General features: G+C 39.1%; 1 protein-coding gene across 2 annotated transcripts in view; it reads left to right on the top strand.

Moving 5' to 3' along the window:
• The window catches only part of VCAM1 (vascular cell adhesion molecule 1), a 70,623-nt gene extending 43,468 nt beyond the window's left edge, over positions 1-27,155 (top strand). The window contains exons 1-9 of one of the 2 annotated variants that reach the window (XM_010950452.3): positions 8,754-8,979; positions 9,523-9,798; positions 12,056-12,376; positions 13,616-13,882; positions 17,307-17,585; positions 19,489-19,809; positions 20,865-21,131; positions 22,565-22,831; positions 26,261-27,155. In XM_010950452.3, the coding sequence (XP_010948754.2) occupies positions 8,916-8,979; positions 9,523-9,798; positions 12,056-12,376; positions 13,616-13,882; positions 17,307-17,585; positions 19,489-19,809; positions 20,865-21,131; positions 22,565-22,831; positions 26,261-26,400 (2,202 nt within the window). In that variant the 5' untranslated portion in view covers positions 8,754-8,915 and the 3' untranslated portion in view covers positions 26,401-27,155. Of the gene's footprint in view, positions 1-8,753; positions 8,980-9,522; positions 9,799-12,055; positions 12,377-13,615; positions 13,883-17,306; positions 17,586-19,488; positions 19,810-20,864; positions 21,132-22,564; positions 22,832-26,260 lie in introns of those variants that run through there. The other variant, XM_045513260.2, reaches the window with a different exon arrangement.
• Positions 27,156-27,733: the final 578 nt, after the last annotated feature.

Below are 27,733 nucleotides of genomic sequence, written 5' to 3' on the forward strand. Positions count from 1 at the left end.
TCTAACACAAACATCTCTCTTCATGGTCTTGAGGCTTTTGTCCAACACACCTGCACAGTAGTCTTTCTGGATTCACTGCTCTGAAGATGAGTTACACAGCACAATTACTTCGAAATTTTGTCCAGTTTGCTAATCTAAAAAAAAAAAGAGTGCTGTAGCAGCTCCTTGAAAAAACTTAAGAACATGCCCAAGAAGAAAATAAAATGTCAACCCCGTCACTGCTCCTGCAGAATCCTGAGAGGCATGAAAATGTCATGTTGCCCAGTGTCACTTGGCTTGAGAAGATTATTGTCATCTGGAGCAATGATGGCCTCCATCTCAGTGTAGAGGAATTAACAGAACCCACTGATTCTTAGGTGCCTGAATCCCTCAAGTGAGAAATCATTTAGGTCAAAATTGTCTACATTCATTTTTACATTTAACATGTCACCCTATTTATTTATTACCCTTTGGGATTCTTAAAAACCTGCTTAGAAAATTTATAGAAAATATTTTGAATCTCCATAAGGACATTGCAATTTTTGTTATAATTTCCCTTTTAAACATTTTAGTCACTTAGTATTTACCTTATTTATCCTGGCACAAAGGCTTCAAGAACAGGATATTCTCCTTAAGTCCTGTTTTAGCTATAATGTGGCAAATCACAGACCAGTTTTTCTCATTTTTTATATGGCAGTTTTGGAATTTCCATAGCTTATGTTCTGAGCCAACAAAAACACAGAGGGAATTTTTGAATTCAATTGGTTTACTTCACAATGTTACTTCTTACAAATATATTTGTGTAGCAGGGAGGTGAACTTTTAAGTGCGATTTGGAAATGGAAAGTTGGTTTTTTGTGAAATCAGAAGGAAAAAGGATAAAAATAGTTTGCATCTGACGCGATACCACATCCTAGGAAAAAGTCATGCTTAAGTTTATCTGCAAGGCTTTCCTGGAGAGCCACCGTTGTAGGAAAACAAAAAAAGGTCTGGGGTTGAGCTGAACTGAGACTGTTTTGAAAGTAGGCACTGCTAGAGCAGAAGGGGCACTCGCCACGGGATAAGAAAACTTTGCTTCTAGTCCCAGTTTTCCTATTACCTAGCTGTGTGCTTTCAAGGAGATTAGTTAACCTCTCTGATCCTCAATTTCTTCTTCCATCTGATGGAGATAAAAATACCCTGAGTACTTCTTAGGATCATTAGGAGGCTCATGAGAGATAAAATATATTAAAGATTTTTAAAAATTATAAAGCACTTTACAAATGTGAGATATCTTTATAAAAACCTTTCTTTAATCCAATTAACCTTTGAATATATGATGCCTAAATTGGATGAGATGGCAAGACTAATTGGGACATTTTAGCTTGTCAGGATATGGTGTTTTTTTCTTGATGAATCCTGTCTTTCCTTACGTCCTTCTTCACAAGTCCAAGCTTCTGAACTCGTTATCAATAACTCTGTCTACATTTCTTACTCAATGCCAATTCTTTCATTATGCTGTCTAGAATTTAAGATTAGTTATCTGCAAAATCTCTGATAACCTCTATCTTCACTAAGCCGTTCCTTCATCGTTTTATTCCCATGGAAGACTGGCTTGGTTTGATAACACTCTTGCCACTGGAGTCCTGTCAGACAGTGACCCCCCATAAGCCACTGAGACTGGAGTTTAGATTCGGGATCTTCCTTTTTCTCATTGCCAATTCCAAAACATTTTTCCTCATCACTACTGCCCAAAGTCCGTCTTCTTTAACTTCCTGATACCTTCTGGTGACCCTACTTTGTTAATTATCTTGACACCTGTTTCAATCTCTTCCTCTCCACCACTCCTACCTTTTATTCTTAGTAACCTGAATATCCTCATGGACCTGGCCTTTGAATTCCTTGACCTCTTTGCTTATAATAATCATGGCCTCTACCAAACCTTAGTCATTCCTTCTCATAGTCATTCTCTAAAACTTGTCATCACCTATAATATTCCTAACTGAAATTTTGATATTGAGTCCCATTTTCTGACCACTTCCTCCTTACTTTTTTCAACTCATTGACTTGCCTTCCCTCTGCAAGTCTATTTGCTATTTATACATCTTTGTTTAGCTCCACTGAAAGGTAAACTCCATGAAGGCAGAGATAGCTTGCTTTGTCACTGCTGTCTTCCTGAGCTCTGTATTCCTGATTAGAGTAGTGTTTACAATTGGATGCTTAAAAATCATATGTATATAAAGGAAATGAAACAGACCAACAGAAGTCCAAAAAAGGCACAGCTTGTATTATTGCACTTGGAAGAAGTATGCTGTCAGGGCAGCATAATACTCAGGTCTCACAAGTCCAAGTGGGGGAGAAAAACACAGAGCACAGACCCCCAGGTAGTATTTATTCTGGATTCTCCAGTGAGTTTGAAAATATTTAATATTTTTGAAACATTCAACTAGAGTTCTTTACAGAAATTCCTGTATTCCTAGGACAGTGCTTGGCTCACAGGAGGCACTCAATAAATACTCATTTTGTCACCAGCCTTAGCTGTGGAGGGGAAATAGACATGTTCATGTCCAGGGGCTCAAATAGAAATATTGGGACGAACAGAGTAAGTACAAGAGCCTCAGCCAACAGCAGAAAGTCGGTCTAAAGCATAAAAAGCAATAGCATGCTTTTAAAAAAAATATATGCAATAGGAGTTCCATGAAGTTCCTGCAGAGGAATATGTGCCTTGCAAGAGGACCTGTGTTGGTTTGCTTAGAGTCATAACGCCTGGAAGAGCAGGTATTGGGCCAATTTGCCTCCAGTTCTTTAGCTACTTGCTGTTAGCTCAGAAATCACAATGATGGAAGAGAATGACTTTGCAGACCATCTATCTTGCCCTCTTCTTCTTTGCCGATGAAAAAACTTGGACTCTAGAAGTGAAGACTCTTGCCCTAGATTATATTTTTATTTATAGAACTGAGGCAAGAACCCAGGTGTTCTTACCCTTGACTGCTTCTTTTTCCTTCATGGGGTCCTGCAAATGTCAAAATGTCTTTCTAAACAGTTCCGTGCAGTGCTGAGCTACAGTTCTTAAAATGGGCCTAGGTTACAAAAAACCTTATGTGTTTTTTATGAATATTGGAATTTTAATTTAGCACATAAATTTTAATAATTATCACATTTTAAAGGGAGATTTCTAAAGGTATTATGCTTTGGAGGAAAATATGCTCTAGTCAAATGGTAGAAAAAATTTTTTTATTGTTTTCTACGCAAAACTCTGGCCATTGTAAATCATAAGATCATTGCCAAATGAAATAAGCAATTTATTAATAGATCTAACACATTTTGGTTGATAGTGATTTTCTTTCATGGCACGGGCTTCTGGGTCCTCTAAGTAACAACATCTATGGGAAGGTGCACCTCTCCCAGAACCACTGAAGTGGAGATGACTTGGCGGAATGTACCACGTAGTCAGCTGGGCGTAAGAAGCCACAGCTCACTGTCCGTGTGATCTTGCTCAACTAAACTTCGCTGAGCCTCACTTTCCTGATGAACGCTGTGGAGATAAAAACAGCCACCTTACCTCTTTCCTAGGGGTGTTGTGAGGCTCACAGGTGATAACCTTAAGGCATTTTGGAAAACGCTTTAGCTGAGCAGCTTACACAAATGCAAAGCGTCGTTAATACCAGAAGGAGGCCCTGAACGATTGCCTCAGTGGTTACCTGTTGGTGGGACAGCGCCCGGCAGCTCACAAGGCACGTGCTTGTTGATTTCATATCACGTCACAGGCCCTGGGGCAGACAGAGCATCAGCCCACCTGACCAGTAGAAACAGGAAAGGCTTCATACCCAAAGAGTTCAAATCTGCTGAGGGAGTAAAGCCCATGCTGGAAATAGTAAGTAATGGAACAGTTTCAAGGCGAAGTGTTTTTTAAGAAGGCCAGAGGTGGGGATTAGCAGAGAGCAGGGGAGAGCCATCCCAAAGAGCAGGACTGCAATGCACACAGAGACAACTTTGTCCATGTGAAGTGCCGAACTTAATAGCTGGGAGAGTCAGAACATAAATGATTAAATTCCAAATTCTGTGAAATACATCTACAAAAGAGAAAAAAAGAAATAATTTTCATATCAACGGTCTTCCTGTTATTATTTTGTGTAGCAATTTAGTGCCAGATTAAAAATTCAGTAAGTCACTCTTACCAGGTGTATGTGCTTTATTAAGTAATCATTTTTACTCATAATGAAGGATGAGTAACATTATTCTCAAAATTCCAGAAAGTCACAATAAATGGTGAAGTAGGATTTTAACCATTGATCCTTCCTATAGTTTGCTTTCCAAAAAATTTCAAACTGATATCAGCTTGCTAAAATGCATTTTATTTTCTGGCAAGACAGAAACAAGTGGCCTTTTCTTCTGAGTCACAATTATGTGGAAATTCTTTACTGATACCATCCAGCTATTCTTCATTCTGACAGAGGAACTGCCTTCAGCTTCATTCATATATTCCCAGGGTCAACACAGCACCTGTATAGTTGTTTCTCAATAAACATTTTATGACTTGAACTGAATTAGTAAATTGTGACAGACTCTGTTAATTGCCTACTTATCATCATTCTCTTCTTCTTATAAACAGAATCCTGATTTATTTGGGGGCAACAATATATTCAGTTAAAATATGCAACCTCCCATTTGAGATATAAGTCGAGTCACTACCTGGGACTTCGTGGAAAGCTTTTTACAAGGAGATAATTTCCACTGGCTTTGTCCTTTCTCCCTTCACTTTTTCTTGGTTTTTCTGCCTGAAATGCAGATGTAATGTTTGGAGATGAGGCAGCCGTCTTAGCATCACAAGGGTTAACGACATGCCATGGATGACAAAACCAGAGACCAGAATCAATATTGGTTCTCGATGTTTTCATCAAGTAGTTGAACCAGCCTTGAACTGCAGACCCTTAGATCTCACATTAGTTAAGTTGCTGTGAAAGATTTCTATTACATAGGGGCAAATGGAGTCATAGTCATAGATTTTTTGAATCTATCCAGAGTGGTAATTCTCAAAGTGGGGAGGAACTGATGTTGTAGAATCTACCCCAGGGCTCTGTCACTTTCCCTACCACATTCTGACATGCCCTCCAAAAAAGAAGTTGCTCTTCCTCTCACCCTGGTGAGACTGGCCACCATAATGAGGCACTGTTACTACTGGGAACATCACTTGCCTCAAATGCGTGAGGTCCCTCAAGAAACAGCTGGGAACTTTTGCTCCAGGAGGGCCAGAACAAGTCGATTATTTGCAAGTTCTAAGAGAGCTGGAGTTGCCACAAACGTGTTGGTTATTAAACAGGCTGAAAGAAGCATGCCTGAAACTTTTCCAGTTCCAACCAGAGCAGCATCAGAATGTGTAGAATTTTGAAGGGGACAATGAGGGGACTGGTGAAGTTAGGCTAGAAAGGGTGGATAACACCACCCACAATAACAAAATCTTAACATTGGAAGGAACCTTAATGACCATCCAGTTGGACATCTCATATAAGGCAAAGCTTGACCTCTACCATATTTTTAGGAGGTGTCATCCAACCTTGGTTGACAATATCCAGTGACTAAGAGTTGGTGAATTCATAAGGTCACCTATTCCACTGTTGAAAAGATTTAATAACTGGAATGCCCTTCTTCACAATGAACTTAATATGGTTGCATCTTATTACATGCCATTTATACAGAAATTTGCTATTCTTATTTAAAGAGATTTCCCATGATCACTTTCAATTTGATAGTCACAAAAGCCATGTGGATCACTAGAAATGACAGTATTATCCCTACTTGAGCATGTGTAGACAAGCCCAGAGAGGCTGCCTATGCTTGTGCAAGGTTTTGCAATTCCTAGATGGAGTAGCTGCATTTGAATTCAGGACTGCTGGGATCTGAGTCAAGCTCTCTCTCAGTTATTTATTTATTCAGTAGTGGTTTACTGAGCCCCTACTACCTACTGGTCACTGTGTTAAGTGTTGAGGCTCTTGTGGTGAACTGGATGCACACATTCCTGGCATTCCTAGAGTTAATAATCTAGGAATAATCTAGTAACTATCTACCAGTAAGTCCTACTTTTAGCATTTGGTATAACACAGAGCAGCAATTACATTCCTCTCTCTGCACACCAGTCGTTCAGTTATTACATGGCGTCATAGGTGTCTCTTATCCAAACTAAACATCCTGTTCTTTCAATAGCCCCTACCAGGTCAGGGATTTTGGAGCCATCTACCATCCTTATCACTTTCCTCTGGACACCCTCTATTTTGTCAGTCTCTCCCATAAGGAATAGCACCCTGAATCAGACACCTCTGCTCCCAGTCTGGTCCTGAAGACCATGGCCTCAGGTGATTGGAAGGTTGAATACTACAAGTGCACCTTAGGCTTAACATCTCTTTTGGGTTTTCATGGCAATGTTGGCTTGTCTTCACTTTATGATTCACTAAAACCATCAGAGGGTCTTTCTATGCATTGCCATCAAGTCAAATCTCTTCCGTATTTTACTCAAGCCTTTGATGTTTTACATTTAGATGCTGGACTTTAACGCATTCTCATTAAGTTTCACTTCATCATCTGGACCATTATTATGTCTTTTGAGATCCCTCTTATCTTGATTCTGTCATCTCTAAGGCTGACTATCTTTCTCAGTCTCTTATCATGAATAAATTAGATAATGATGCCTCCTGTGTTACTGATAAAAATGTTGAACTGAACGAGTTCAAAGGCGAAACACAGCCACGCTCTGTCCAGGTAGGTTAGTCCCAATCTTTTGACCTTACACTTGAAATTCTACTCACTCATTCATTCTGCAAATTTTAATGAATATCTTATTCTGGGCTGGAAGCTATGATGCAAAACTATGATGGAACGACTCAAGTGGTTACCTGAGTCTGTAAGTTAGGAAAGAGATACATGTTAACGGGTAAACGCAGCATGACAGGTGCTGCACTGCCAGCATGCTCTCGTGTAGAGGTCACAGAGGAGAGCGCAGTCAGTTCAGCCTGGGAGGAGCAGGTGGGACGGCAAATGGCATCCAACTCAAAGGTATCATGAGGGACTTTATCCAATATATTGTCGAAACCACTATGAACTAATCCAATAGATTAGATTCCATTGTTCCAAGCTTGGAATCATATCCAAGCTCAGAATGGAAGTCATTTGCTATGACTTGTTCTTAGTGACCTCATTTGGGATCCCATTGGTCACCTTTGTCTTTACACCTCAGAGAGATGCGCTCAAGCCCTGTACTCCCCTTTAGATCTCCTCTGTGTTAAGCAGTGAACACAGATGGGTCGGATAGTCTTCTCCCATGGTGGGAGCATTGTAAAGGACCTCGAGATTGCTTGTTCACTGGCTAATTTTGCCTGAAGCCACACTCTGATGCTCAGCTATTTGGTAGGTGAAGCCACAGTTATACACCATCACAGCCCGACGGTAGCTTCTTCCGCTCTTTTTCTGTCCTTGTCCCTCCGTGGGAGCCTCATTAGTAGCCAAGTAGAGGTCCAGGAGCCTCTCCAGCCATGTGGGAACAGTTATCAGTTCTGAACCTCAGCTACTGGCCTTCTTCACTCATGGAGCACAGGACTGTTTATTACACACATATCTGTGAGTCTATAAGCTTTGGGATTTTCTTGTAGAATCCAGTATTTTTCTCACTTAGTATTTACATTTTATTGTTAGCATTTTGGAAGTTTCTTCCCCAGATTTCAATTTATAATATTTGTTATTGCCCTTTTGGGGGGATAAAAACCACGCATGAGCTACTAGGAAGGCAGAGGGAGATACAACGATGAACACGAACTGGTCTGGGACCATGGTAGGAACTGATGGTCCAGTGGAGGAGGAAGACCTGCACGTGTACAATACAAGGAAGTGGCTCTTCCGGTTTCTTTTTGATGGGCAAGCGTTTTGCAAAGACTTGGGTATGGGCAGGGCAAAAACAGACATTTTAAAATATCCTTCAAAAAGGTATCTCACTGGAGGGGAAAACAAGCATAAAATTGTCATCATCTCCCATATAACAAAAACAAATTATTTTTCATGTTTTCACTGTGTTTGTGGTTAAGTCTCACAGTCTAAGAGATTTACTACTTCAGATGAATTTCATTCATTTGCATTTAAATCTGCAAAAGAATTCCAATTTTCTAGTAACTGAACCCAAAGAGTTGGTAACTTTTCTAAAACAAAAGAGGAAAATTATTTCTCCTGTTTTGGTAGCATTCCTCCACTTTCTACTCAAGAATATCATTTCAGAAAGTTGCTGTTTGTGGTCAAAAGAACTATTTTTGTGAATAAAAGTATAAAACTTAGCAGTTATGCTGTCTCCCTTTAAAAAAAATCTCATCAAAAGAAAAGCTCTTTTCCTTTTTCTTGCAAGAGAAAATTTAGTCTCTATTTTAGAATTGCTAATGTATTTTCATCATGGAGAATAATTGGTTCACATGGCATAGTGCTTGTTTAGACACCTCAAAAACTAGAGTAATTTACTGTTTCTCCCTCCCTCCCTCCCTCCCTCCCTCTATCTCTCTTCCCCTATTGGAGTCAGAAAGCCTCGTTCTGTGACAAGCATAACTTTAGATCTTCCTTGCAAAAACATCCTTTTGGAGTGAAAATCAGGAAAGGTTTTAATTTTATAGCCTTGGAAGTGCTTTATTTTTCTGGGGGCAGAGAGAGGAGTTTCAGCACTGAGAGCAACGGAAGGGGTTAATATTGGACTTGGCTGGGTGTCAGCTAAACTTTTTTTCTGGCTCTGCTCCGAGTTTCCCCTTGAAGGGATTTCCCTCCCTCCGCCTCTGAGCCTCTGCAACAAGACCCTTTATAAAGAGCAGACTTTCTATCTCATTCCTCACTGAACCTCCCTGGCTCCAGGAGCTCAAGACTCTTCCCAGCCACTTTCAGGGGGACAGAAAGAAGGGTTTGGGGACCGTTATTTCCTCATCACAACAGCGACTTAAAATGCCTAGGAAGATGGTCGTGATCTTTGCAGCCTCAAGTATACTTTGGATGGTGTTTGCAGCTTGTAAGTTCTGCTCCTTGATCTGCTCCAAATGCTAGCATTCTATTTTACCCTGATTTTGGCTTTAGTCAGTTTTGCTCTGGTAGTGAAGAAAGGCACTAGGGTTTTTAAACGGTGGGAAAACCTAGTGGAACCTAACTTTTAATGTGCTATTGAACATTGCTATACACCACTGTCCTGTCACAGCTGGAGCTGCAAGCTGATGTTTTCTGGGTACCTTTTCTCCAAAGTCAGATGAGTAATTGGATTCTATCTCTAGTAAGTTCTATCTCTGTAGTTTCCAGTAGTTGATATGAGCTCGAACTTAGCTAGTCACAAAACAACTCCGATTAATGGGCATCACGGTCAGAAGTGAGAGTTCTCCTATGTGAAGATGATTTCAACACCTTTTGGCAGTGACTCCAATGCTGCCCTGCGTTGGTTTGAAGCAGTTTAGGAAAGAGACCAGCCGGATGGTATTCTGAGTGTTATATTAGAACAGAGAAGAGGGAGAGGAATACTGAATAAGCAGTGGTTAAGTTTGTTTTTCTCTTTTTGCCTTCACAGCTCAAGCTTTTAAAATTGAGACGTCCCCTGCCTCCAAAATTATTGCTCAGCTTGGTGACTCCATTTCAATGACTTGCAGCACAACACACTGTGAGTCCCCAGCTTTCTCGTGGGCAGCTCTCATGGACAGGCCGCTGAATGGGAAGGTGATAAACGAAGGGAACAGATCTACGCTGGTCACGAATCCTGTTAATTTGGAGAATGACTACTCTTATTTGTGCTTCGTGACTTGTGAGTCGAAGAAACGTCGAAGAGAATTCTCAGTGGAGATCTATTGTGAGTACTTTAGAGAATATTTGATTTTCTCTTAATTTTACTTTAAAATAAGTTTTTTTTAAAGGATAGTTTTAAAAGAAAACTTACAAAGAATATTTTCCAGATTTTTGGCTAGAGGACAAGTGCACCAAGAAAGCTAGAGACAGCTGAATCTGGCACTAGACAGAAGTCCAAATCCTGGCTTCTGTCCCAGCTCTGCCACAAACATGGTGACCATGGGTAAGACTCAGCTTCTCTGGGCTTTCCTTTTCTTAGTCATAAAGGAAAGATCTCTAAGATTTTTTTTTTTCATTTTATTTTTTAAAATATACTTCTATTTGATTGTAGCCTTATATTTACTTGTCCACGTGCCTAAATGATTTATGAATTCCATCCTTCAGGGATTTTCCATTTATTTATTTTTATGCAATTTGGTGCTTAAAATTAGTTTAAAGATTAAGCAGGAGCTCTATCATTTAGCAATGGGCTTCTGTATAAAATTTTCCCCTTAGGCAGAAGAAAAATAGCTGCAAAAATTTCACTCATTTGACTTCGGCAGAGACAAATTTAGGTTTTGTTTTTGTTTTTGTTTGGTGCCATTAAGTCTTAATGTTCAATCACACCACCTTAAGGATATTTGAATTAGATGAATTAGATTTGCCTTGTGAATGGGGAATGAATATCTCTTTACCAGCCAGCCAAAATGTATCCCATTCCATTCTCAATCCAGCAAATAAAGTTAGCAACAGGAGTGGAAAAATGACCTAAAATAGATCACTTGCCTTCCTGTTACTGGTGACTGATCTTTCAAAAAACCTGGAATCCTTTATTTCTTTGTGAAGACCTTGTTTGATTATCTTATATTTGTGTTGGTTTTCTTCTGCTGTAGTGGAACCCAGCTTTGTCCAGTAACTTTAACTGATTCTTCAACAAGCCCATATGCTGCTAATGCTTCCCAAGAACCTGCCTGGCCGGCTGCTTTCAATTATGCTGGTTGTACATGCATAGTTTATGTCTGTGCAGCCCTCTGAGCTCCTTGAAAGGCCCCCTTATGTAAATACAGGGAGACGTAGGGAATTCTTATATTACCTGACAGCAAACTATGTGGATTACAGGCACATTTCTTACAGAATATGACAGACTCATTGGTGGAAAAATGAAAAATACTGTTTCTTCACATAGCAAAGCCTTTCAATTCCTTTGCCTTTCTTCATAAGTGCCAAATAGTTGAAGATTTCAAAGAGAGAAATGAAGCCGCTTCTGGCTTAAATTATCTTGCCTGAGATTTTTTTTTTTCAATAATGTCTGTCTCTCATTATGTTTAACAGTCCTGTCTCCTTCCCACATTTGATTGTAATATTCTTTAGAGTTAGGACCTTTGTATTCTGCTTATTTCACAGATTTGAATCAAGCCAGTGTATTACCATTGTGACGTTTTGCAATGAAAAGTAGCCTTGCAAAGGAGGCAATGGTTCTTCTGAACTAGTGTGTTCCCTTGTCACTAAAAAGTTCAAACAGAGCATTGGTTAGGACATTGAGTTAGGCATTTCTGGAGGCAAATCTGCCTCCCAGAATTTACAGCTTGCACAGGCATACCTTTCTGATGGATGAATTCCTGTCAGAGGCACCATTTTCAGAAGCCAGTTATTTAAAGTTGCTCTTTTCATTTCTTTGTGTATCTTGCCCAATGACTATTCTTTGCAATGACATTCTAAGCCTCAGGTTCCTTATCCGTAAAAAGAAATATACCTGCCCTGACTAAAATAAGACAATGTGATATGATATAATACACACCTGCAGTAGCCGTACAGAATAAGAGACATCCTGAGTTTAAATCCCAGCTTTACCTTTACTATCTGTGTGACCTTAGGAAAGTTACGCCAATGTGCTAAGTCTATGTTTTCATATCTGTGAAATGTGGTCTCTATTTCTTAGAGTTACTGTGCGAATAAAATAAAGTCATTTATGTTAAAATGAATAGCACAGTGATTGGCACATATAAGTATTTAATAAACATGAATATCTTCTCCCTTCTTTTACTCCAATAATATGCAACCCTTAGTACGTGCTGGATCCGAACTGAAGAACTCTCTCAAAGGTGATTCTCATTCTTGAACTCACCTAGAACCATGAAAGGCTATTTAAACAATTAATTCTGCTGTATTAATACTATATTCACAAAAATATTAGTCTTAGTTTATAGTACGTTAAGTCAGTAAGGAATCTTATACAGCATGAACAAAAAGGCCACTCACATGTATTCATTTGAACTTTGCAGCTTTCCCTAAGGACCCAGAGATTCATTTCAGTGGCCATCCAGAGCTTGGGAAGCCAGTCACTGTCACGTGTTTTGTCCCTGATGTTTACCCGTCTGATAAGCTGAAGATAGAATTACTGAAGGGCAACCAGTTCCTGAGTCAGAAGGAATTTCTGGACCCTGCGGATGTTAAGTCCCAGGAAACGAAGAGTTTGGAAGCAACTTTTACTCCTGCTGACGAGGATAATGGGACAGCTCTTGTTTGTCGAGCTACATTAAATGTTTATGAAATTGATTCTGAGCCTCAAGTAAGGGAGACTACGGAACAACTGCACATCTACGGTAAGTACTTATGTGATGGCTATGGGCATCTGGTCTCGGATGCATAGAGCAATAAACTGAGCAGCTAAAGTCAAGAAGAAACTCGTTTGTAGTTTTTACACTATTTTTATTCATTGAGAACATACTTGTCAACAGCATTATTTAAGAAGATGAGCACTGAATTGGGGTTGAGAAGACTTGAACTTGAGTTCTGGCTCCATTAACTGTGTGAACTTGGGTCACTTAATTTCTCAGTCTATCAAAGGGGGATAATAACACCACCTGGCTGGGTAGTAGGAGATGGGCTCAAGTGATACAACGTTTTTAAGCACATTTGGTAAACTCTTATAATATGCCTTGAAATATCAAGGCGCAGAGATTTCACAAGATGAGCGCTTACTCCGTGTGTGTGTGGTGTGTATGCTCACTTGCACACATGTGCGTGGAGTGGGAGAGAGGTATGCGGTTAGACTGTCTCTGTGCTCCCCGAGACTACTGAGGGATTTGAGGCAATCTCGCAGACTGGACTCTGTGCTTTGCGCTAGGCTAAAATGCTCTGGCCTGCTCTAGACACCATGCTTAAAAGGAGTATTGCCTTCGACTGCATGTTTAGCTGAAAGAGAAGGAGATGGAAAGGCTTTTATCAATATTTTGAGAAGAATACTCAAGATAGGAGGTATTTTTCCTGGAGAATAGAAAACTTGGAAACGAGAGCTATAATTAGGTATTTGAAAGACAGTCAGGTGGAAGAAGGATTTGATATATTTTTTAGCAGTAGAGGACTGAACCCTGACCACTGTGTAAAAGTTAGCTACAAAGAGGGAGATTTCAGCTCAAAAGGGGGGAAAATGTTCTAATTATTAGAGCTGTCCAAAAATCAAATGCGCTGTGTTTACTGTAAGGTGGGGGATTGCCTCACACCATTAAGTGTTGAAGCTGACTTGCAAGAACACTTGGCAAAGATGCTAAGATGGAACCTTATCTGGAAGATCAAACCACATTACCCTAAGGGTCTTTTTAAATTTCTGGGTATCTATGGTCATCCAAAAACACCAAACATCAAAAAAACGAATTCAATCAAATTAGTCAGACACTAGATTGACTAATTTTTATGACTCAGCAATTCTTTATACAGTTTGGCAGAGTTAAGTCTGTCAAGTTTGTGAAGGCATGTAAATACAGTCTGTGAGAGAAATGCAACAGCCCTGTTGGATCAAGATGATGCTTCACGGTTACTAACACTGTGCCCTGCCTCCTCAGTCTCGCCCAAGGACACGGTTATATCTGTGAGTCCCTCCACAAGACTGCAAGAAGGTGACTCCGTGACGATGACATGCTCCAGTAGAGGTCTACCAGCGCCACAGATTTTCTGGAGAAAGAAATTAGACAATGGGGATCTACAGCTCCTTTCTGAGAATGCAACGCTCACTTTAATTGCTATGAGGATGGAAGATTCTGGAACTTATGTGTGTGAAGGAGTTAATAAGGTTGGGCAAGACAGAGAAGAGGTGACATTAATTGTTCAAGGTAAGTGGAATGTGAAAAAGGCACAGTAAAGGTGCCATCATTCAGATTTGAGCAATCGTGAAATATCTTCAATGCCAAAATTATTTCGTTAAGTTTTATTGATGAACCATCTGATTGTCATGTACTTTAGCACAATTATGCATTCATCTCACTCATTCTTCTTGGCAATCTTTGCTGCCAGAGCTTCCATGGCTCTGCTTTTCCACTTCTTTTCCCTTTCTCATCATTCTTTCACGGCCTCATTCCTTGGCTTTCTCTCTTCCTTCTACCCCTTGAATACTAGTATTCTCGGGTCACCACGTCTGGCCCTCCTCTCAGCTCTCTCTGGACTCCCTGAGATGTGAACTGTGTTATATGCTGTTTATTCTGAAATCCATGTTCCTATTCCATATCACCAAAACCTGTCAGTTCTACCTCAAAATGATCCCTAGGGTCTGACCTATTTTCTTCAACCCTTTTGCCATTGCCTTGGTTTGTCATCTCTCATTTGGATTCCTGAAAGATGCCTTAAGTATCATCATTTATTGAACACCAGCTCTATTCCAGGCACTTTACATATGTTACCTGTAATCTTCAAGAAATAGCCAAAGAGTGAGTACTTTACATCCGTTTTACAGATGAGAGAATAGTGTCTCATAGAGACTAATAATGGCCTCCACTGTTTGTGCATCTAATATTTGCCAGGAATTCTACTTTCCACTTTATAGATGTTATCTCTTTAGTCTTTCTCACAACCTTGTGAGGTGAAAAAAAAATTCAAGCTCAGCCTGGCTCAGTCTGCCAAGAGTCACACAGCCCATTAGTGGTATTTGCTGTGATTGTAACATAAGCCCATTTAAATCCAAAACTCCATGATTTTTCAACTATAGCTAATTGTCTTTAAATGATCACTCTGCTATCATTCTGTCCCCCAACATAATCCTATGCACTGCTACCAGAGTTATCTACCTTAAACAAAAACGGTGCACATTTTATATGACTTCAGCCAAACAGTAACTGCATGTAAATTAAAATTCACATTTCTTAACATAGTTGCATGAAACTCCTCACAGTCTAGTCAGAAACTACCTTTGCAGCTTTGTTGCTGTCCCTGTGCCTCTGTTTATGCTGTTCCTTCTGCTTGGCGTGTCCTTTTCCTTCCTTCACCTGGCAAAGGCTCAGCCATCCTTCAAGATCAGGCTGACACCAGCCTCCCCATTGCAGAGTGTGTCAGGCAAAGCTGGTTGCTGATTCCTTCAGTACATTTAACACTTCTTATGAACATGTAGGCACTTTTGCTCAGTTTACCATGTATTAATTAAGAGCCTTTGTCCAAGAATCCAAGAATTGTGATTGGTGTTGGAGGTCCAGACATAAAAAGTTATGGTGATTGTCCTGGAGGAATTTCCAATCTAAAGGAGAGAGATACATCAGTAAATAGATAAATTAAACATTCTTTATTAAGAGCCAAAATAAGATACCTATTTAAGTGTGTCTTTCCATTAATTAAACTGTAAGTTTTTTAAACATAGGGACTTATGGGGTGTAAGGGACTATGTGTGTGTGCATGATTTAATATTTGGTTGCCTGCCATTAATAGGTGTTTAGTAGATACTGAATGAGTAAATTGTACACGTGGGCAAAACAAAGTTTGAAAATACGAAAACACGGAGTTTAAGCTTGGCTATAGCCAAAAAGATAAAATTCAAACTCATTATCAGTAGATGAACCGGTTGGATGTCAGGGTAGCGTTCTTAAGAAACCAGGAAGAACATGACACTAATAAAAGCATGTGAAGCTACTCGTCCGTTCTGGAGTAGCTCTACCCCACAATAAGCTGTGTTGCATTTCAATGTGAAAAGAAGGTGTGCTGTGGGGGCAGGCAGTGTGGTTTCGTGTTTTGCATCACAGGACGCTCACAACCGTCAGTACTAGAGAGAGGACTGAATGTTCAGTGGGGCTTTCAGTCAGCTCAGAGATGCTCCCTCAGGAGCCACAGGTCCACATGGCAGAGATGACGCCCCTGTAAAGAATGCTCTGAGACCCATCCACGGGCAGGAAGTTGATCTGTCTTTAAAGTTCTCCATTCTCGCCCTAACGTTTAAGGAATTCAGAAACTCTGGTTATAGTTCTGAATCATCTTTCTCTTTCAAAATCTGAGAGCACATTAGTTTATAAGGAAATTTGAGGAAAACATTCTTTGTAAGATACTATAATGTCCCAATTAGACAAACCAAACTGAGAGAAAAAAACTTTTGGTACAGATGACAACCCTGCACAATGTAATGTGTTTGGATTATTTACATACTGAGCTTTCTTCTCTCACCAGCCTGCTATTTACAAGGGCAATTTTTGGTGATTTTTCTGTGGAGTCTCATCTGTCACTTTCAGAGTTGCCCAAACGCTCCCAGTTGCGTCAGGGGAACAGAGTCAAGAGTCGGAATTCCCTTTCTCACCTGACAGCAGCCATCACAAAGCAGCCTGGGTGCCCAGCACGGATGGCACTGGCAGCCAAAGAGCTTCCCTGGATATTTGAGACTTAGGAGTTTGCCCTGGCATCTCAAATTAACTGCGAAGTATTTTTATAATGTGTCAAACAAATTTAAGAGGTGGCTTGCATATCACTTTAATGTTGAGGTTTTGACTTGCTTTGAGTGTGATTCTGTGCGACTTTCAATGGTGTAACTTTATACTGTTGATGCAGAAGCTCTAAGTGCTGGTCCATTATGGGTATTGCTTCTAATCAGAAGACGTATTTTTATAGCGTTTTCCAGTACTTCTCTGAGATTTTGTTTTATCGCCCCATGAGGATGACCTGATTTAGTTGTTCCAGCCGTGGAAGAGCTGGGATTTTGAATCAGACCCACCTGGCTTCAAGTTTTCATTTTTGCTCCTTGCAAGCTGGGTAAAGTTATTTAGCATTTCTGAGCCTAAATTTCCTCAAGAAGAAAGAGGAGGAAGGGGAGGAGAAAGGGATGGAGGAGGAAAAGCAGAGAAGCACAAGGAGAAAGTGAAAGTGGAGGAGAAGAATTAGTGGTACCAGGGCATGAAGTTGAGAAGGTGAAGCGAGATAATGGATGCAAAGTGGTTTACACAATGCTTGACACGCCAGAGCCTCTCAAATGTCTGAGCTTCTGTGCACAATTACAGGGATTTGATGAACTACACCTGGGTGGAGATTGAATTCTTGTTATGAAAAGATGCCAGTCTTGGTCTTGACAAAGTTTTATCCTCATTCTTTCTGTTGAATGAACCGATCAATGCCCTCTTGTGGGTTTGTTCTTAAAAGATGTGGTTTCAATCCTGATGGTCCCAAGGTGGAAAGGAGTAATTTATTCTCAGCACAGATGTTAGCCAAAAGGAGATCAGAAAAAAAGACCATATATTGGACTGTGGTGAAAGAAGAGAACCTTATGTGCTTTTCGTCTTGTCCTCTTCCCCCCAGAGAAAATGTTTACTGTAGAGATCTCTCCTGGACCCTGGGTCGCTGCTCAGATTGGTGACTTGGTCGTGTTGACATGTATTGTCACGGGCTGTGAGTCCCCATCTTTCTCTTGGAGAACCCAGCTAGACAGCCCCCTGAGCGGGAATGTGAACACCGAGGGATCCAGATCCACGCTGACCCTGAGCCCTGTGAGTCTTGAGCACGAACATTCTTACCAGTGTGCCGTGACATGTGGGCATGATAAGGAACTGGAAAGGAAAACCCAAGTGAAGCTCTACTGTAAGTGGTTTTCGGAATCATTTACTGTTTTCTCTTTGATGTTGTCGTTCTCAGTTCCACTGGAAGAAATAGAATGCAAGTCTGTTATACACACAAGATCCCTGCGTTTAGAAGGGGAAATTAGCATTGTGAGTGGTTCCTGAATCTCTGAAGCAGAATTTTTGATGTGGCTTAAATCTTAAGTATGTATTAAACATGTCCCCAGCACCCCCAGTCCTCAGTTTGTATCTTGTCAATTCTCTGGAATCACGCACTTGGACACACTCCATGCTCCCTGCTTCCCACCCACCTCTGTGTGTATATGGGGTCTACAGAGGGGGTTGTGAGCAAGGAGGGGTGGTGGTCAGAGCCTGTTCAGATGATGGGGTGGAGTGACTGCTGCTCAATTATTCAAACTGTGGGTGAGGCACAACCTACTGTTTTGAAGGTAATTAGCATTTGAAAGCTGATTAGCAGGATGGAAAATTGAGGCAACAGGGAGCAGGAAAAAGCCAAAAATGAGTACAGGGAGTTAGATTGGTCATCAGGGATGCTCAGTGGCAGGAGCTCAGTGAAAAGCAGAAGCAGGAGATTGCACTAGACTGTGATACTGACTTACACCGCATACGTACACTGCACTTCTTCTGGCTGTTCTTGTCACCTCAACAAAAATCCTTTACAACCTCAAATCTCTATAAGCTGACTTTGCTGGAGTTCCTCAGTTTATTATGAACAAGGGACAAAATGTACAAAAGGATCATAAAGTTATTCTTTGGGAGGGTTTTTCCGCCTCGTTTTATTCAGCAGAATTCAAGAGAACAATTGTAGAGATTTTCCACCAGAAATCCTGCCCAAACTTGTGTTACTCTCAGGATTTTGTTCAGAATGAGTTAGAGTCTGTCTGTAAAGGGATTTGAATCTCTCAAAAGAAGGGTAAATTTATTGTGATATCCTATTACCAAGAGTCCAGGATCTGCTGATGCAAGCGCATTCCCAACAGCAATGAGAAGCAGCAGTGACGCCTTCCTGTAACATGGAAACGTTAGAGAATGTATCGCTGCAACAACGTTTAGCTTAAGGGAAAAAAATTAGCATTGCTTTTGCTCTTGGTAACCAGTTTAATCTCCTTTTTATTGGTTTGCGTAAGAAGCGTTATAAATATTATTTAGAATCTAAGTCTCTTATAGTTTTTGTCTTAACTCAAGTATTATTTGAGGAATATATAAAACTTTATGCCTGAACTTGGCCATTAGAAATTAGAATGTTTAAATTGAGAATTACCCTTGGGTCTTATGTGAGATGAGGCTGCATGACTCTGTGAAACCAAGCCTGGGCTCTAAGCCCAAAGAAATACGAATTCTGATCTTGGCTCAGTGACTTATTAGATATGATACTAAATGGCAGACTCTTAGTCTCTGCTAAGTTTTGTAAGTTTTCCTAGCAGTGAAATACGTTCTCTGTAAGTTTTTCTAGCTGTAGAATAAGTTAATACTCATTTGATGAGGCTGTTTTGAAGACTGAGATAATGAATTTTAAGGGACTAGCACATGGCAAATATTCAATACATCATGGCAAATATTTAAAACATTTAAAATGTGGAGTTACTGAACAAAATGGTGGAAGTGTGTGTGTCCTTCGAAAAGATCGGTCCATAGCTGTCAGCAAGACTGCGTCACTCAGAAGAAAAGAATAAGAATTACATTTATTATTTAAAGATTTGATGTACTAGGTGGTTTTTGTTCCAAACATTTTTTATATTTAATATCATAAACACTTACACTTACTGTTGTTATTTATATGTTGGTGATCATTCTGTCCCAGGTGAGTTGAACCCTTCATTTTGAGACCTTTGCATTTGATAGGAATTAGTTCTGTTTTCCCTTGAATGCCTCATATAAACATTGTTTTTGCTTGATCTTTGCAGTATTCCCTAGAAACCTAGAAATTGAGATGAGTGGTCTGTTCGTGAGTGGAAAGCCCGTCACTGTAAGATGCCAAGTTCCTGATGTATATTCTTTTGATCGACTGGAAATCGAATTGCTTAAGGGGGAGAGTATTATGAAGAATAAGACCTTTCTGAGAGATGTAGATACAAAATCCCTAGAGACGAAGAGTTTGGAAATGACCTTCATCCCCACCACTGAAGATACTGGAAAAGTTCTTGTTTGTCAGGCTAAGTTATCTATTGATGAAATGGAATTCGAACTCAAACAAAAGCAGAATACACAGACACTTTATGTTAATGGTAAGTCCATGTGTGATGGAACCACAATTTAATATGGATTTTAATTTTTTTTAATTCAATTCAATTCTATTCTATTGTTTTGGGGCGGGGGAGATGATGAAGTTTATTAGTTTATTTTTAGAGGAGATAATGGGGATTGAACCCAGGACCTCACGCATGCTAAGGGTGCACTCTACCACTTGAGTTAACCCTTCCCCTAATATGGATTTTTAAATCATGGTTGCCAGGCAATAGTTGACATGAGGTTCATAGTTATAACTTTTGTGAAAAAAATAGGTGAAAAGAAACTTCAAAATAATGATTGTTGGAACAAACCACCCCCAACACTTAAAACAACCGTTTATTTGCTTATGAGTCTGAGCTGACCATTTAGGAAGAGGTCAGATGGGCAGTTTGCTCAATACGGTATCAGATGACCTCACTCACGCATTTTCAGTCCGTTGGCAGGTCAGTGGGGGACGGTCCCAGGTGGCCTCACTCAGTGTCTGGGGCCTCCTCTGGGGTATGTGGGTCTTCCTTTCCCCATGTGGTATCTCTCAAGGAAGGTAGCCTAGGTTTAGTCACCAGAGCACAGTGTTTGAAGAGGGTGGTAGTGGAAGATACCTCTTAGGGCCTGGGCTTGGAAGCTGTACAGTGTTACTTCTTCTGGGATATATCAGAGTTTGTCTCAAGGCCAGCTAGATTCAAGAGGTGGAGAAGTAGACTCCACCTTTCCAAAGGAGATTCATGTAGTTCATGATCATGTTTCATGTAACATAAACGTCGATGTACACTACCACAACCATCCACTCTTTGTAGCAAGAGCACTTCTATAGAATATAAGTTCTATAGAAAGGAAATAACTCCATTAGAAAATATTCATAATGTGTCTGTATTCTACTCCCCCGTTCTGCATCTGCCAAGTAAATGAGGACAGAAGCCTCCTGCCGTAAAGTTATCAAAGTTTATAAACTGCTCCAATCCACTAAATCCATAGCCCAGCTTGGCAACACCATTAAAACTCTTTGAAGCTCAGGGTATAAGGGTCAAGCTAACAGGTGTCCCTCCCTTTTCAGTTGCTCCCCAGGTTACAGCCATCTTGGTCAGCCCCTCCTCCGTCCTGGAGGAAGGCGGTTCTGTGAACATGACATGCTCTAGCGATGGACTTCCAGCTCCAAAAACCCTGTGGAGCAAGCAGCTAAATAATGGGGATCTCCAGCCTCTTTCTGAGAATACAACTCTCACCTTAACGTCCACAAAAATGGAAGATTCTGGTATTTATGTGTGTGAAGGAATTAACCAGGCTGGAATAAGCAGAAAAGAAGTTGAATTAATTATCCAAGGTGAGCTAAGTGATTAAATGAGTAATTATTGCTAGTTGTATTTTGGTTGTGTTACTGGTTTTGAGTAAAGTCCTCTTTGAAAACAAAATTCTTACTAAAAAAAGGTATTTAGAGTTCTGAAGAGCTCATGTTGTTCCTACGCGTGGAAAACTCCTGGCATAGTACTTTCTCATGACCCCTTCCAAGTCACTTACCCTAAAATTCTCTTAACCTCAAATGGAATGCTAGCTCCAGGAACTGTGCCAAGAGTTCCAGTTACACCTTTGGGGCAATGATTATGGTGCTGAAATAAGGACAGGGACAAGTATATATGTATTTGGAAATCACTTAAGATGAAAGTCACCCTATCGAGCTGAATTAAACTCTGAGTGGTAATCTCACAAGATGCCTGCTAATATTCGCTTAGAAACCTAAGAAGGCACTTAAGCCTTCTATAAATTCTGAGATTAAGAGTAGCAGAGACCATGCCCTCTGGTTCACCAGCTTAATGGCATAAAACCACTAGGGTAGATTAAGTTAGCAGATCCTGACCCATTTTCTCCAGGATGGAGAGGTAAGACAGAACTCCTACTTGACAGGTTGAAACGGTAGGAGTTTGGGGCAGAAACGTGTGGTGATCAGTTTGAATTCCCCTTATACTTTCCCTTCTGGGGTTCAAGATCCATTTCTTCACTAGGGCTGTTAGCTCCTCTCTTACACATCAGTATTATTTCCACTAAGGTATTAGTGACTTTCTTGTTACCTCATATCAATGGTAACTTGTATTTTATTGGGAGAACTTTGGAAGGGCAATGCACTACTTAAAGGAAAGCCCATAGGATGGATGTCATGGTACTGTAGCTCTGGCTGGGCAAGAATATCAAATCAAGTCACAAAACAGATAAACTTAGAGGCAATCTCACTTATAAAATGGTAATATGGTAGCTCCTTCCATGAGTTGTGTATTAACAAGATGTTGGTGTCAAATACTTAGCCCAGTGCCCGGCATTTAGTGACTGGTATTGTTGTTGTTAAGGATAGTAAGACCTATCTCTGCACAGCTTAATTTCTTGATCTGGGATCAAGATCAAAACTCAGAGATCTGCAAAGGACTTTATACTTAGAGAAATATTTGCACAACAGTGTGACCAAAGAAAAAGTTCTTTTCCACATTTGAAATCCATAGCTGTTTTTGAACACCTATTCTTGGGCTAGGCTGGGTAAAGAATTAGATTAAGAGACATGAGAAGCATAAGAGGTGTCTTCTTTTATTAAAAGCAAGATCATTTACAACAATCCAGGAAAGCCCTGACTTCTTTAATTGTGCCTCTAAACAGTTCATTCAAACAGTAAGCACAAATAGCGTCTTGACAGCTATTGTTACTGTCATTAAATTAATATCAAATTGGTTTATATTTCACTCAATCAGAGGTGTCTTTAAATTCTCTCTACAGTTGCTCCAAAAGATATACAACTTACAGCTTTTCCTTCTGAGAGTGTCAGGGAAGGAGACACGGTCATTATCTCTTGTACGTGTGGAAATGCTCCCCAGACTTTGATAATCCTGAAGAAAAAAGCAGAGACGGGTGACACACTGCTGAAGTCTACAGATGGCGCATATACCATTCACAAGGCCCAGTTACAGGATGCGGGAGTATATGAGTGTGAATCTAAAAATGAAGTTGGCTTTCAGTTAAGAAGTATAACGCTTAATGTTAAAGGTTAGTTACTTTGTGTTGTTGTTGTTGTTGTTGTTGTTTTTATAATAGGGCAGAGATTTGGTGGATTGTAAAGAATTTCAAGGATTGGATGAATGAGTTGGCAAAATGGAGTTGAATTCCATGTTGATTATAGTCATTTCTTAGTGTTTCCTAGAATAATCATGCACAGCTGCTCTAGCCTGCAGGGTAGGAAGTTGACATTAATCATTGATCAGTGCAGAATTCTCATTTGTTTTTTTAAACATTGACAATTCATCACTGGTCTCTGAGGCCTTGCATTTCTTAAGCATTTAAATATATTTTCAAAACATTTCCCTGGAGGTTACAAGGAAACTAAAGATGTAGAATGGGCACATGGAAAAAGAAAGGTTCTCTCCAGACCCTTTTCCTTCCTACCAATGTCTGAATGTGGAGTAACTGCGTATTTTCTGGATTGACTCTTTTCAGGATAATGATTGTGGTAATGATCTTAATGTTGAACAACATAAAGGAATCTCTTGACTATGGAACTGCCTCCTTAGAAAATCCAAGCCCCTTGTCCATCCGACCCTTCTCTGATGGGGGGGGGGGACAATGGTCCCAGCAAAGAAATTCTAGGGGCCGCTTAATCTCCTAATCACTCTTGTGAATTCATAGTAGGATCTGTTGATTTTATCAGTGGAAGCAGAATTTGTCAGCCTTTACTATTCAGTCTCCCACTCCATGAGTGCTAATGAGCTCCCATTGAGTATTGGAAGGCAAACTTGGAGTGAACAAGACTGCGAACAAATGCCAACTCTTAAGAGCCTCTGGAGGTTGGCTCTCAGAGTTCACAGCCATTCATCAGTGTAAAGAAAATTTAAACCTAGTCAGAAAATGGTTAAAAATTTTACTCATCTGGCCAAAGTTCTCAAGATTACAAGCCTTATCATATGTTTTTTTAAAATTTTTTTAAAAAATTGAAATATAGTCAGTTACAATGTGTCAATTTCTGATGTACACATAATGTCCCATTCATGCATATATATATACCACAATGAGGTATCACTGAATACCATGTTTTCTGTCTTCATAGTACCTCCTCAAAAGATGACAATATCAATAGTTTCCTCTAGAATGTTAAAGGGGAAATTATGGCGATTACATGTAAAACTTTTTCATCCTTACATGTAAAACTTTTTCATCCACCTGCAGTGATTATCCTGAAAAAAGCTGATCTAGCCAATGAAGTTACTATGTGTTCAAAGAATGGAATATTTACTTTGTGTCATGTCATGCAACATGACACAGGGGGATATGTAATCAGTGCCTCCAATGAGGTTGGCGATGATTCTGGATGGATTGAGATGTCAGTTATGAGTAGTCTGAAATTCATTTCTTCTTATTTTCTTTAATCCTCAGTACCACCTTTAAGCCTAGCCGCAGGAACTTGGACTCCTAATATTTTTAAAATTCTATTTCTAGTCAATGATTCCTTTTTAAAGATGTATCAAATCTTCTTCTCCAGCTGTGTAACTCTCTCATACAATTGTTGTCTTTTCTAATTGCTTTATCAAGTTAGTAACTTACATATTTGCCTTTTTTCACTCATTGCTTAAATAAAAAATTAAAGCTCATTTGGCACTCAGCTAGAAATTCAGACCCCCAAAATAAATGTGGTTTAAAATAACTACAAATGAATGGAGTCAAAAATTTGACTTTTCTTCCTGGGAATTTTTGAATTAGTCATCTTTTGAATTTAGCTAAGTTTTAAAATTAATTTTGTTTCATTTTGTTTGACAAACACTTTTGCTTGAATGTATTCCAATGGTAGAAATGGTTGGGAGTCTTTAAGATTTTCAGTGTTTATACAGCTAATAGAAAATTGTATTTGGAGGTTGCCCTGGCAACCAACTCAGCAGCCAATTTGTATTTTACTGCAGATGCCTGAGGGGAAAACCAAAGGCAAAAGATAATATTTGTTAAATTGGAAAGAAAACAATAGGGGCAGAAATACCATTGCCCAGCAAGTCATCAATATTGATGTCTCACCATAATTATGATAATGGATATTCCATTAAAATATTACCCTTATACTCTGACAAAGGAGAAAGGAAAGCAGAAAAATAAAGCAATTGTCATTATGTTTATGGTGAAGTATTTTTAATTTCAATAATTCAAAAAAAAAAGGACTTCCCATCATCTGACCCTAGTGATTCTTTCTTTCTTGGTTGACATCCAGTAATTAGAAACATCTAGAGGGAAAGCAATGATTACCACAGTCAAGTGCCTCATTTCTTCCAGAACTGAGACAATATATGTGCCACTTGAAGAAACGGAATACTTGTGAGGTCGTACAATGCTGTGCAAACACAAATGCAAATAGAGATGAATCTTCAGTAAATACCAGGCTATCTTCATCAGATGTTTTTCAAGTTAAGATGTTAAACAGTATTGCAGCTGTCAGATGATTTTTAGTAGACTAGATAGAGTACTAATTTTAGTTTTTGTATACCAATAACTTCTGTACCCAATTTACAACTAAGTGACAAAATGACAGGATGTAGAAAGAAAAAAATGTATTACTATTAAAAAAATATTTATTGGGTGCAAGCAACTTCAAGCAGTGAGTCAGGTACTGGCTATTCAGTGGTGAATCAAAAAGAAAATAGATATGTGTCCTTGTGTAATTTATAGACTGAAGGAAGAAACCAATGTTAATAGATAATCATACAAACAAATGTTTATAAGCTGTGATAAGAGCTATGGAGGGAAAATGTAGTGGGTTATAAAAGTTCCTAATTTAGGCTGGGGGAGATGTGGGTCAGAGAATGCTTCTCTGAGTAACATTTAAGCTAAAATATAATGCTATCCAAAGAATTTCATATTATCAAGCAATGATATAAATGCTGAAGAGGAATAAGATATATTAAAATGCCCTACTTCAGAAATACAAAATGGAAAGTTTTCCATCTATCCCTGAAAAAAGTCATCAGCAAGAATCCTTTCTCTTATTATCTTATGGAGTGTTTGACTATAATGGTTACACTCGAGGTGTTACAAGGATTTTCCTGGAGAACTGGTTAGTTATTTTAATCCATAGTGATCAGAGCCCTAGTTCTTTAGTAGAGATTTATATTTCCCAAAGCAAACACTCCTCTCCAAATTCTTTCTCCTGTAAATGAGCTCTAAAAAGCTGTGTCCTTCTTTCCATTCTGCAATGGAACCTGAACTTCTTTGAATCCAAGTTTGCAAAAGTCAACAGCTGTCATCTTTAGATCCATCTTGACCATAGCAACTGCGAACTGATGATTTGGATAATTCAAAGAAATATGCATTTTGGGTCCTTCTCACTGCTTTGATTCATTTCTCTTTAGAGAACTAGTTGTACTGTTAAAACATGTCACTATTAGTATTAAATGATTTCTTTTTGTACTAGACATTAATTGTGTCCATTTTGTTATTTTTCAGAAAGAGAAAGTAGCAAGGACTATTTTTCTCCAGAACTTCTCGTGCTCTATTGTGCATCCTCCTTAGTAATACCTGCCACTGGAATGATTATTTACTTTGCCAGAAGAGCAAACATGAGAGGGTCATACAGCCTTGTATAAGCACAGAAATCAAAAGTGTAGCTAACATTTGAAATGTTCAACCAGAGACACTAGCCATCAAATCAAATCCTCAAGGCTGCTCATCATTCCACAAGGAACATAACAAACTGGGAGTCCAGACGTCTTTGAATGTAGTGAACTCTTGGAAAGAAATGGTTGCCTGTGCCCCTTGCTGTGAGCAAGAAGCCAAAGGAAAGTTTCTGCCTAAAAAAATAAACGCTACCATTGAGATGTGATGACTGGAGTAGTTTCTTGATGTGTATATACGATAACATGATTTGTATATATGTAAAATAAAATTATCCCATAGCAACATTGCTTGGAGTATCAGCACTCTGTACTCACATTTCTAAAATTATTAGAGTGTTGCTTGGAATGATTGTTATAACTTAATGCATCTTAATATTGACTGGCAGCTGAACTATGTCATCTTTTTAATATTTTATTTCCTTTAACAAAATTTCTTTCCTATAACGTTCATGGACAACAATGTTTTGTAAAGATGCCAAATGATAAACCAAGAGGGCACTGGGTTGACTTTCAGGTACTAAACGCTTCAGCCTATGGTGTAATGGTTGATTGGATTTCTCTGGATGGTACTGACATGGTACGGAGATGTTTTATCATGTTCTTTGTTCATCAGACTCTTGTGTAACTTTCCCAATATGGTCTAAAAATGCAACTTCTTTTGATTTTCTTTTGTAAATGCTTAAGATTTTTTTTGTATAGTAAAATGATAATTTCTGGAATTAAAAGAGTTGTGTGTTTATTTATTATAAATTGCCTCCTTTAATCATGTTGCAGCTCATTTTGAAATGCCAATTTCCAAGATGGAGGAGTTCAAACCCATAGAAATAATAAGCAGACACTTCAAGTGTGGTTCTCAGATTACTTTTATCAGAATCACCATAAGAACTTGAAAAACATTCATCTTTCTTGGGTTCATCCTAACTTACTGAATTGAAATAATTGGTTATGTTTTAAAGATATTTGAAAACTAAGAAAAAAAATTTATGTTTAACTATATATTTACCATTCCCAGCACTCATCATTTTTTAGTGTAGATTCAGATTTTCCTCTGCCATCATTTCCCTTCTGTTTAAAAACCTTACTTTAATATTTCTTATTGTATATACATGTTTGCTGATGATGAATTCTCTACTGAGAAAGTCTCTCACTCTCTTGATTTTTTTTTTTGTTTTTTGGTCTTTCATTTTGAAAGACAGTTTTATTGGTAGAGGATTCTAGGTTGACAGGTTTCTTTTTTAGTTCTTTAGAAATGTTTCATTGTCTTCTAAATCTGCTTATCCTTGTTCTTTTAATGTAGTATCTT

This window comes from Camelus bactrianus, chromosome 9 (assembly GCF_048773025.1).
Source record: "Camelus bactrianus isolate YW-2024 breed Bactrian camel chromosome 9, ASM4877302v1, whole genome shotgun sequence".
NCBI classification, from domain to species: domain Eukaryota; kingdom Metazoa; phylum Chordata; class Mammalia; order Artiodactyla; family Camelidae; genus Camelus; species Camelus bactrianus.